An 11,570-nucleotide genomic window follows, 5' to 3' on the forward strand; every position below is an offset into this window, starting at 1 on the left:
GCCTCAGCCAGAGTCTCCGCGGACAGGCTGGCTGTCAGCCTACCTCCGGGCAGGGCTGCAAGGCAGAGACCCTGGTCCTGGACTCAGGGAGCCCTGGGGGATCCCACCCCAACCCCGCGGTACCACATCCTCCTGGTGCCTGTGAGGGCCCCTGAGGATGGTCTGGCTGGGGTGGGGGTCAGGCCTCCGCAGCCTGACTCATTCAGCCCTCCCTGGATGGCAGCTCTGGATGGAAGAGAGGGTGGTGTCTGCCCCACCCCCGAGGAATCTAAGGGGGCCATTCCAGCCAGGCATCAGAGCGGGGGATCCTGGCTGCATCTCAGGAGACCATGACTGTTGAGGCCTCTCTCTCCCACCAGGAGGAAGACATTGTGTACTATGACGCCAAAGCCGATGCTGAGCTGGTGAGTGCCCCCACCCTTGCTGAGGGGAGGTAGGGAGCTTCCAGAGCCACGCCCCCCTCCTCTGAGACCTGTAGCCTGGGCTGGAAGAAGAGTGTTAGGACTCAGCATTCTGAGTGTGGCCTTGCAGGGCTGTGGTCCCACAGCCCCCCACCCTACACGTCCCACCACTCCCTAGAGATCCTGACCCCTCCAGGCTGTGTCTCTGCAGCACCAAGGGGCACAGCTTCACTGCACAGTGTGGGGGGGGCCCAGCCCGTCCCTGGGCAGGGTGGTGAGGCCCACCGACCTTCTCCCCTCAGTCAGATCAGGTGCCTCGTCGGGAGGGCAGAGGGCTGCTGCGTGCTGGGAGAACGGGAGAGAGGGAGCAGGTGGGGAGGGCTTCCTGGAGGTGCGGCAGGCAGGGCCGGGGTGCTGATGTGTTTCAGGTCAGTGTAGGTCCCTTTGCTGTGGTGAGGGGACCGTGGCTTCAGTGTGCGGACCACCACACAGCCAGGCCCCACCATCAGTGCTGGCCCTGGGCTAAGTCATCTCACCCCACCCCACCCCCACCTTCGAGGCAGTCTGCAGCCTGTTCTTCAGATGAAGGAGAGGGCTCTGGCTCCTCAGGGGTCACCACCTCTAAAGTGGTGGCCCTGGGACTGGCCAGAGAGCCTGGAGCTCCATGGCTCTTCAACCTCCACCTCCCTGACTGTTCACATCTGCTTGGGCAACCCTGCAACAGAGAGAGGTCCCTGTCACCAGAGGACTCACATGAAAGATGTGTGACCATTTGAGGTGTGAGGGAGCCTACAGAGGAGACCAGAGTGTCTGAGGGTGCAGGCACATGGAACAGACTGTTTGGTGAACCTGTCTAGGCCCAAATTCATCTGCCTGCCTTGAGGCAAAAGCAGTTGAACCCCACTATCTCCTCTGTAAACGAAAGTGTCACAACTCAGTCTCTGGGGTCACCTGTGCTGGCTGGTGCAGGAGACCCCACGTCTAGACTCCCACTCCGGGCCTGTCAGCCCCGGGGGGTGCCTGGGAGCCCCCAGGATGTATCTGATAGCACCAAGGGGTGGGGAGGCAGGAAGGGATTCCTGCAGAGGGTCTGTGGATGCCAGGCCAACCTCGCTGAGCCTTCAGGAGGGCAGGCGGGCAGGGGGCCCGAGAAGGCAGGGTGGGTGGGCTAGAGCAGGTGTGCTTCCCCTTGGCTGAGCCTCCGTGGCTCCCAGAGAAGTTGCTAAAATTATAGCTGGAATCTGAAATTCAAATGAAGAACAAACCTTTAATTAGACCCTGAATCTAATTCCTTACCCCCCTCAGCAGCGGGCTGTAATTTTAGCAATCAGTGCATTAAATATAAACCAGTATACTGCGGTTGCCCACCATACAAAAGCCCCTGGGCGTGGGGGCAGCACTGAGCGGCTCCTGGGCCTCTGGTGCCCGACCTCCTCCCTGGATTCCCTGTTCCCTGCAGCCCCCAACCCCTACCTCTGTATCGCTGACCCCCTGCCCCCAGCCCCTTGGACATCTTCTGGGGGGAGAGGAGACTAGGGATTTCCCCGGGAGGGGGATTCACCCCAGGGCGGGACTGGGCCAGGGTCAGTTAGGGAAAAATCCCAGCCCTCCCAGCCCCGGTATAAATATCAGCACGCACACATTCCCCAACTCTCCTGCCTGTTTTGTTGTTTTGTTTTTTTAATCTTTGCCAGAGGTACAGTTAGAGATCTTTCTAGACCATTTACTTTTAAATTACCAGCCAGAAGGTGGGGGTAGGGGGGAAAGAAGGAAGGAAAAAGTTCGCCAGCTGATAGCTTATCAGAACAGAATCCAAATGTCACATTAGTTGGGAAAGTTGGGAGATTAAATTTTCCAGCGCCCTTCATCTGCCGCTGACATTTCAGGGGCTTTTTTCTCCCGCGCTCCCCCTCCTCCCAGCAGAATGTGAGTTGCTCACGCCTCAGCTCCCCGGCTCTGGCCTCCATGCTCAGCAGTTGCCTCTGCCCCGGCTTCTGAGGGTCTCCCCTAGGGTGTGCTGCAGTGGGCAGCGGGGTGGCACCCTGGGTAAGGGGCAATGGGAAGACAGCAGATGGCTTGGGTTTTGCCATATAGAATCCACTCTTGAAGAGATGAAAAGGGTGTTTGTGCAGGAGGCCCTTCCGGCCAGCCTGCATCCAGGCAGTAATTCATTCCCCAGACCTGAGGGTGGACCCACAGCCTTCCCCGGGTGGGGAGGGCACAGCTGGCCAGGTGGGGAACATGAGGGGCGTGCCCAGGACCCAGCGAGCAAGCGAACAAGCGGTGGGGTTGGCCATCACGTGAGATCCACCCGGGAGACCAAGCGAGCTCAGCCTGGTGCTGGGGGTGGTCACGGGCAGCGTGGGGTTGGGGGGTTGCTGAGGGGCATTGCGGGAACCTGTGTCTGATTCAGCTGCTTGCGCTCCCTCTCTCCAGGTCACAGAGCTCCCCAGCTCTGCCCCGCACCTTGCCTGGGTCTCACTCATCTCCCCTTGCCTCCCCATCTGGCTTTCCCCGTCTTCCCCTTCACTCTCTACTTCCATCTTCCCTTCCCCCTTGCACACCTGCACCCATGCCTGCCCACCACCGCCCTCCCCCTCGGCTGCGGCATCAACACTGTAGTCACAGACCCACTCCCACCAGCCTGTGGTGGGCGGGGGCACACGGCGCATGCCCAGCCTGCCCGGCAGAGAGATGCTGTAATTGGCACCTGTCAGACGGCGGCAGCTCATTTTAGAAAGTCAACGGGGGCCTTGCTAGTCCTGCTGCTAGCAGGCGCCTGCACACCCCTCCTTCTGGAGGTTACAGGGCCTCCATGCTACCCCTGCCTGAGCCCAGCTCTCTCCCCAGGACTCCCCCAACTCTAGCTCAGCCCCTGGAGCCACCCCACTGCAGGGGGTGCTGCCCCCTCCCCCGCAGGTGGAGCTAGGGCCCTCTCCCTGGTGCCAAAGGAATTTCAGGCAGGGGATGGGTGGGGCCAAGTTGCAGGGTGAACTCTCAAAGCTCCTGGGAGGGGGTCCTGAGGCCGCCTCCGTGATTACACAGAGCAAGTCCTTGGAAGCCGGGGGTGGGGGTGTCTGTAGCCCACTTTCCCTCTCTGCCTCCAAGATTTGCCTCCTTTGCTGATCATTGGTTTTCAAGGATGAGGGGAAGTGCTTGCAGATCATTGATGTTCAGGGATGAGGGGAAGCGCTTGGTTTGCTTTTGGTTTTGGAATTCAGATTTAGCAAATGCGGCGATGGTGGGGTGGGATGTGTGGGGCAGGTGGGAGTCACAGGCCTTCCGGGCAAGGGATCTATACCCCATGTCCCACTGTCCGGGTGTCTCTCCATCTCTCTTTGTCTCTGAGTGCAGTAGTCTCTGATTCCAAGATGCCCCACCTGCCAGATTCTGGCCCCTCTGTCTGCAGTTCTGTCCAACCCCATTCCACCATTTCCCAGCCCTGACACTACCATGGTTGTCCGGGTTGGGGGGGTCCTCTCTGCAGGACGACCCTGAGAGTGAGGATGTGGAAAGGGGGTCCAAGGCCAGCACCCTCCGGCTGGACTTCGTTGAGGACTCAAACTTCAAGAACAAGGTCAACTATTCATACACAGCCGTGCAGATCCCCACGGACATCTACAAAGGCTGTGAGTGCGCAGCGTGATCGGGAGCAGCCCTCCCCACCCATCGTGGGGGGCACGGCCCACTGCCCGGGCACTGCCAGGTCCCGGGTACTAAGTCAGTGCCATCCACCTTCAGCCCCCTGCACCCAAGGTCACACTTGCTCACCTCTCAGAGCCGCCCACACACAGGCACCAGGCCACTCTCAGGCACAGCCTCACACTGCCTCTCAGCAGGGTATGCAACGCTGGGCCTCTTCCCCTTGTGCATGCGTGGTCTCCTGCCTATACCCACGTGCCCACACAATGCATGCACATAACTATTTCCCCCACATGCTGGGCCAAGTCCCCACTGTCTCCAGAGGAGCTCCTCCCCCGGCCCTCGCCCATTCCCTGGCCCCAGGCAGGAAGGGTTGAGGAGCTACCGCAGCAGATGGACACAGGGGTTGGGAGAACAGGGAGCAACTTCTCCTTCACAGACATGGACCCTGTAACACCTCCCTCATCCTCTTTGGTGGGTGGGGCGGGGCGGGGTGGAGATAGAGGTCAGGGGCTGAGATTCCCAGCTCAGGGACAGTGTATCTTGGCATAATGTGGAGATCAGTTCACTACAGCGAAAAGGGTTCCAGTCAGACATGAGGATGACCTTGCTGAAGAACATGGGAGGTGCAGGGAGAAGAAGCCAAGAGTCGAACACTGACTGGGGAGCTCTGGCTGCAGGATTGAAGGCTCTGGGGTCTCTTGATCCTGACATAATCCTGGGGGCACCCACAGGGTAGCCTCAGAATTCAGAGGGCCCACGGGTGACGGTTCTTGAAGCAAAGGTTCTGGAGCTTCCGAGTGATCTTCAGAAACCCTGGGAATCCTTCAGCGTTCTCAAGGAGGCCCCGTCCACCTTTAGGGCCAGCCAGGCCATCTGGGCAGCCTCAGGCAGGAGTGGCGGTGGGTGTCCCCCCACCCAAGGGCCGCCCACAGGCCACCTGCCTGAGCCAGTCAAGGGGCACTATCGCAGGCAGGCACGCTAATTAAAACAGGAGCCACACCGCCCTCCCCAGTCACCCCTCGCTACCCACACAAATTACATTTTATATGTTTTTTATTTACTGTGTCACTTTTAATTAAATCTGTAATCGCCTGCCTGAGGGGGCATGGTCCCCGTTTCCCAGCTCAGTGTGATCTAAGAGTGTGGGCACGTGAGTGTGGGTGTGTATGCACAGGGCCGAGGAGCACGCCTTTTCCAGGTGGAGGGCTGATTGTAGTGTGTGCACGAGTGTGTCTCACGGTGAATGCGTGAGCAGGCAGGTGGTCATGGATACATGGGACAGGCCAACCAGGCCCCCTCTTGGTCCTTGACCTGAGTCAGGGACACCCCTCTGCCAGCAGCTAGCGGGGCTCCCAGGGTGATCTGTCTGCCCTAAGCCTCTCATTGTGCAGATGGGGGAAACTGAGATCCAGTAATGGGTGGGACCTGCAAGGCAGACTCTCGCAGGGCAGACAGTACAGTGTGAAACATTGGAGACTCTGACTTCATTTTTTCCTTAGAGAGAAAAATAGAAATTGTACAACTCACTAAGTTTCTAAATTAGGAACGAAACCATAACATACTGTTCAATAGGCACAACCAATGCTAGAAATGTGTTTTGTTTTCACATTACGGTCAGTTAAGAGAAGCTGCAGGGCCAGAGAGAAGGGAGAGAGCGCTGAAGGGGGCAGACAGCAGACAGACAGCAGCGGCTCCACAGACTGGAGAGCAGAGGGAAGAATGCCCTGAAATATGCTGGCGCCCCCTAGGCTGTGAGAGGTGGACCATAAAGAAGGCTGAGCACTGAAGAATTGAGGCTTTCAAACTATGGAACTGTGGTGCTGGAGAAGATTCTTGAGAGTTGCTTGGACAGCAAGGAGATCAAACCCATCGTTGCTAAAGGAGATCAACCCTGAATATTCATTGGAAAGACTGGTGCTGAAACTGAACCTCCAATACTTTGGCCACCTGATGGGAAGAGCCGACTCACTGGAAAAGACCTCAATGCTGGGAAAGATTGAAGGCAGGAGGAGAAGGGGGCAACAGAAGATGGTTGGATGGCATCATTGACTCAATGGACATGAGTATGAGCAAGTTCCAGGAGACGGTGAAGGACAAGGAACTCTGGTGTGCTGCAGTCCGTGGGGTTGCAAAGAGTCAGACATGACTCAGCGACTAAACACCAACCTAGGCTGTGGGCTGACCCTGGAGCATTTGCTTTTTTTTTTTGGTCCATGTGGCATGCAGAGATCTTAGTACCCTGACCAAGGATCAAACCTGTGCCCCCTGCAGTGGGAACTCAGAAGTGTTAAACCCTGGACAACCAGAGAAGTCTGCATTTGTATCTTTAAATCCCAGCTTTGGGAATTCCCTGGCAGTCCAGTGCTTAGGGCTCCATGATTCCACTGCAGGAGGCACGCAGTCCATTCCCAGTTGGGGAACTAAGGTCCCACATGCCATGCAGCATGGCCAAAAATTTAAGATCAAACAAAATGTAAATCACAGCTCTTCATCTCTTCTAAGTGTTTCTTGAGAGAAGCATGCATGCTAAGTCGCTTTGCCACCCTATGGACTTTAGCCCGCCAGGCTCCTCTGCCCATGGGATTCTCCAGGCAAGAATACTGGAGTGTGTTGCCATGCCCTCCTCCAGGGGATCTTCCTGACCCAGGGATCGAACCTCTGTCTCCTGCGGCTTCTGCATTACAGGCTGATTCTTTACCGCTGAGCCACTGGGGAAGCCCCTTGAGAGAAGAGCAGAGCCTTTGGAAGGCATTCTCTGGTTCTTGTCTGGGGCATGCATCTTCAGCGAGAGGGGATGGTATCAGGGCTCCACCGGGGGAGAAAGGAGGTGGGAGAAGTTAGAGGAAGAAATAGCCCCTGGGGGAGCTGTTGGGGGACAGAGGCCTGACAGTAGCAGACCTGCTGTTTTTCCTGAGTGTCCCACATGCAGGGTGAGGTACAATGCACATGTGAGGACATGGGCTACACACCTACAATGGGCAGATTTAGGGCTGTCCTGAGTTGAGGGGCGGTGGGGCCTCAACTGTAAGCCATCCTGAGTCTCTGCCTAGGTTGAGGGATCTACAGGATGGAGTCCGTCCATCTGAGAGAAGCCTTACTCTGTGAGTGCGTATGGGGGGAGGGTCTGGCCACCCCCACACACCAGTCACATGCGCAGCCACAGCGGCTGGAGGAGACGGAGGGTGGGGTAACTTGTTGGGGGAGGTGAAAGCAGGACTCATGGGTGTCTTCCTGTAGGGGCAGACTGGTACGCAGGTATGAGCACGTGTGCCCCTGTGCCCATGGCCACAGTCAGGCTGCTGGCCAGGTAGGTGTAGGGGTGAGGAGGTGACACATGTCGCTGGAAACACAGAGGTGAGACGTAGGTATGCCTGGTGTATACTGCATGCAGTGTGCAAGTGCAGGCTGTGTGTGTGTGTGTAAGCTCACGTGCCAGTGTTGGAGAAGGATCATGGCACATCCCCTGCCCTGCCAAGAGCCCCTGCCCCCACCCCTGCCTGCTCCTGGCCCTAGTTGATTAATCATGGAGCTGAGTGGCTTCCAGCTTATCAGGTACCTTAATAGCTGAATAATTCCAGCCCCATCATCGGGCCCTTAATTGCTTTCTTGTGGCTGCAGCCCGAAGTACATGCTGAGTGGGTGAGCTCCCAAGGGGCCAGCGGCAAGCTCCCCACAGCAGGCTGGACAGGCGTTCGGGCTCAGAGCTCCCTGCCACCTGGGTGGCCCCTCTGCAGGGGCCACAGGCCCCAGGTGCCCTGCCTGGTCATCTGGGGCCCTGGCTGGGGGCAGACTGAGCTGTTTCTTCAGAGGGGATGAGGACCAGGATATCTTTGTGGAGGAGCTGGTGCGGCCCTGGCTGAGCCCTGGGAAGTGAGGGAGACCCGAGGAGGCAGAGAACTTTCTGAGTGGGAGGCACGTGAGTGGGTGTCGTCAGGAGGTTCAGCAGGAGAACCGCCGAAGCACTTCCCACCCCAGCCCCCTGCTTCCCCCTCAGCCACCGTCATCCTCAATGAGCTCAACTGGACAGAGGCCCTGGAGAATGTGTTCATGGAGAACCGCAGGCAGGACCCCACGCTCCTGTGGCAGGGCTTTGGCAGCGCCACGGGAGTCACTCGCTACTATCCAGGTGGGCACCAGCCCATCTCCCCAGTCCACTCAGCACCCCATGCCCCTCCACCTCCCTGGCCCCTCATCCTGGGTGCGTGGGAGGGGATGGTCACCTTGTCCACTGCAGGGTGGCCTGGCCCACTGCTGCAAGGCCTGCTACCAGGGCCAGGCACTTCCCTGCCGGCACCCCCCAGTCATCTCCTTTCCTCCCGCAGCTACGCCGTGGCGAGCCCCCAAGAAAATCGACCTGTACGATGTCCGAAGGAGACCCTGGTGAGCGAGCAGGGAGGGGTTGGGCAGGGACACCCCCCTCAGCTCGCCTGCCCGCTCCCCTCCCTCCCAGTATCCAGGCCTCCGAGCAGGGCGCAGCCAGCTCTATCCAATTTTCATTTCACACATCGTTGCCACTGGAAAATGGATCCCATCACCCAGGCAGGCCTCCCAGCTGCCTCTGCCCTCATCCACTGCCCTGCTCTCCACCCTCTCGGGACTGAGGGATTGGGCCCGTGGGGGTTCCCAAGGCGGGTGTGTCCTCTGCAGGGTTGGCCAGCCTCTGCTGTACTCCATCGGAGCCCTAGACACCCTTACCCGCTCCCTGCCTCTCCTGCCATACTTCATGGCCTCGTCCCCTGCCACTTGTTCAACCCCCTTCGCAGCTATGACTCTCTGCCCTTGGTGCCTCAACCAGGGCCAGCGGAAATGACAAGCCACTGAGGCCACGGAACATGCCTCCTGTCCACTCTCTGGATCACGTGCTCACCTCTCCTTGGGGTTGTTCATGTGTTGGGGGTCAGGTCACTCATGCCATGGGCAAGGACTGTTTCATTAAATGTGGTATCCTTAGAGCCGAGAACCCTGTCCAACCCAGGCCATGGACGCACCATAGAAACATTGAATCAGTATGGGGGTGAAGGAAGGAAGAACCGCCCCCTCGCAAGGTTCCAGTAAGGCTGGCCCTAACTGAGGCTTCTCCTGGGCAGGTATATCCAGGGGGCCTCATCGCCCAAGGACATGGTCATCATCGTGGATGTGTGAGTGAGCGGCGCTGGCCAGTGGGGTGGGGGCAGGGCTGGGGACTGGAATCTGCTGCTGGGGAACATCTTGGGGGAGTACTACCAGGCGCCTCCGTGACCGCCCCCCCACCCAGGAGTGGCAGTGTGAGTGGCTTAACCCTGAAGCTGATGAAGACGTCAGTCTGTGAGATGCTCGACACGCTCTCCGACGACGACTATGTCAACGTGGCCTCGGTGAGTGCCAGGGGCCAGGAATAGGTCACTCCCTCCCAGCCCATGCAACCTCTTCCTTCCCTGGGCCAGCGTGAGGCCACTCACTACTGTCTCGGTCCCTGCAGTTCAACGAAAAGGCACAGCCTGTGTCATGCTTCACACACCTGGTGCAGGCCAACGTGCGTAACAAGAAGGTGTTCAAGGAAGCTGTGCAGGGCATGGTGGCCAAGGGCACCACGGGGTACAAGGCCGGCTTTGAGTATGCCTTCGACCAGCTGCAGAACGTGAGCCCCCTGGGTGGGCGAGCGGGTGGCCAGGGATAGGCAGAGGCCTGAGCTTGGTGACACCAGGAAAATCAAGACAGATGGCCTCGTTAGCATCCAAAAGGCAGGTCGGGCAGACAGCACCGTCTGCTGTGGGCAGGGGAGGTGCAGAGGGCAGGCCTACCCTGGGGAAAGAGACCCCCACCCGGGACTGGGGAGGGGCCCAGAGCTGACCATCCCCACATCTCCTCCTGCCCAGCCCAACATCACTCGTGCCAACTGCAACAAGATGATCATGATGTTCACGGATGGTGGCGAGGACCGCGTGCAGGACGTCTTTGAGAAGTACAACTGGCCCAACCGGACGGTGAGGCTCAGCCCAGGCGGGAGCTGCCCTGACCTGGCCCGGTCCAAGGGAGGGGCTGTCCACTGGTGGCCACGGCAGTAACCTCAAGCCCCAAACAGGTGCGCGTGTTCACTTTCTCCGTGGGGCAGCACAACTATGACGTCACACCGCTGCAGTGGATGGCCTGCACCAACAAAGGTACTCACCCGGCGTCCCTGCCGCAGGCCCTGCCTGCCGTGTCCCGCCATCCATTGGGCTGGTTGTCCACCTGTCCTTCCGTATGTTCAGCTTTCCCCCTCCTTGTTCGTCCACTGCTTGTCTTTCCATATGTATGACTGTCTGTCTGTCTGTGTGGCTACCTTGTCCATCTGACTCAGCTTCTTTCTGCCCATCTGACTGTCCATTGTCCACGTGTCCCCCGCTTGTCTGCTCCGGGGTCTGTTTGCTGATCAGTCCATCTCTCCACACAACTGGGCCTCACCCACTGGTGGACCTGAATGTCACCGCCATCCTAGAATGAGGGCCTTCAGGCCTCAGGCTCCTGCTTTCATCCCAGTTTTGCTTCCTTACACCCCCACTCTCACAGCCCCTTCCATGTTGTCACAGGGTAATGGCAGGGGAGCACTAAAGGGACGTGAGTTCAGGGGAAATGACACCAAAAAAAGGGAACCCGAGAGACAAGTCAGGGCTGCAGACACACCCCCAGAGTACAGGGCCCCTGTGCCATGCTCCCGAGCACCACCACCCAGGCCCACCTCTGTCTCCCCTGCCCTCGCAGGTTACTATTTTGAGATCCCTTCCATTGGTGCCATCCGCATCAACACGCAGGTAAGACTGGGGTGGGCCAGCCCTCCTCGCAGCCCCTTTTCTTTGCTTGGCTGGGACGTTGCAAAGACGGGCTGCTGTGTGATGTGAGCGCCCCCTGGTGGCTGATTGACACATGGGGAGACAGAACCGGGAAGATTCAGTGGGAGGGGCAGACTCATGACCCCACCCCTGCCCCGCTCCCTCCCCAGGAATATCTTGACGTATTGGGCAGGCCCATGGTGCTGGCGGGCAAGGAGGCCAAGCAGGTGCAATGGACTAATGTGTACGAGGATGCACTGGTAAGGCCTCAGGGCATGGACGGGTCAGGGGATGTGCCACAGGGTCAAGTCCTATGAGGGCCCCCAATGGTGGTAAACCAAACAAATGAGAAAGAGGTGGCCTGTCCTTGCAGCGCCCCCTGCTCTGAACACTCAGGGTGGGGGCATGGCTGCCCACAGGAGTCTGACCCATACTCTTCCTCTTCTTTCAGGGGCTGGGGATGGTGGTGACAGGGACCCTCCCTGTTTTCAACCTGACACAAGACGGCCCTGGGGAAAAGAAGGTGAGGCCTGGGGAGGGTTGGGCAGGCCCATAGCAGGTCTGGGATGGAGGAAGGACAGGAAGCTGCAGACCAGACCAGGGTGGCCACTTGTGAGAGCAGCTTGAGGTCATGGGTGTGGGCAGTTGGGCAAGGTGACCCCCTCCCGTGGAATTGAGCCCACTGCAGACCCCTGCCTCTGCTTCCAGAACCAGCTGATCCTGGGCGTGATGGGCA

At 58.8% G+C, this 11,570-nt stretch overlaps 1 protein-coding gene across 1 annotated transcript in view; it reads left to right on the forward strand.

Moving 5' to 3' along the window:
* The window catches only part of CACNA2D2 (calcium channel, voltage-dependent, alpha 2/delta subunit 2), a 70,525-nt gene that overhangs the window by 45,991 nt on the left and 12,964 nt on the right, over positions 1 to 11,570 (forward strand). Inside the window, exons 3-15 of the mRNA XM_010851950.1 lie at positions 360 to 404; positions 3,889 to 4,030; positions 8,041 to 8,172; positions 8,369 to 8,426; positions 9,134 to 9,184; positions 9,301 to 9,400; positions 9,505 to 9,663; positions 9,902 to 10,009; positions 10,108 to 10,186; positions 10,767 to 10,816; positions 11,005 to 11,094; positions 11,286 to 11,357; positions 11,543 to 11,568. Coding sequence (XP_010850252.1) covers positions 360 to 404; positions 3,889 to 4,030; positions 8,041 to 8,172; positions 8,369 to 8,426; positions 9,134 to 9,184; positions 9,301 to 9,400; positions 9,505 to 9,663; positions 9,902 to 10,009; positions 10,108 to 10,186; positions 10,767 to 10,816; positions 11,005 to 11,094; positions 11,286 to 11,357; positions 11,543 to 11,568 — 1,112 coding nt within the window. The remainder of the gene's footprint in view (positions 1 to 359; positions 405 to 3,888; positions 4,031 to 8,040; positions 8,173 to 8,368; positions 8,427 to 9,133; positions 9,185 to 9,300; positions 9,401 to 9,504; positions 9,664 to 9,901; positions 10,010 to 10,107; positions 10,187 to 10,766; positions 10,817 to 11,004; positions 11,095 to 11,285; positions 11,358 to 11,542; positions 11,569 to 11,570) is intronic.

The sequence above is a fragment of the Bison bison genome, unplaced genomic scaffold, assembly GCF_000754665.1.
Source record: "Bison bison bison isolate TAMUID 2011002044 unplaced genomic scaffold, Bison_UMD1.0 scf7180017864304, whole genome shotgun sequence".
Classification (NCBI taxonomy): domain Eukaryota; kingdom Metazoa; phylum Chordata; class Mammalia; order Artiodactyla; family Bovidae; genus Bison; species Bison bison.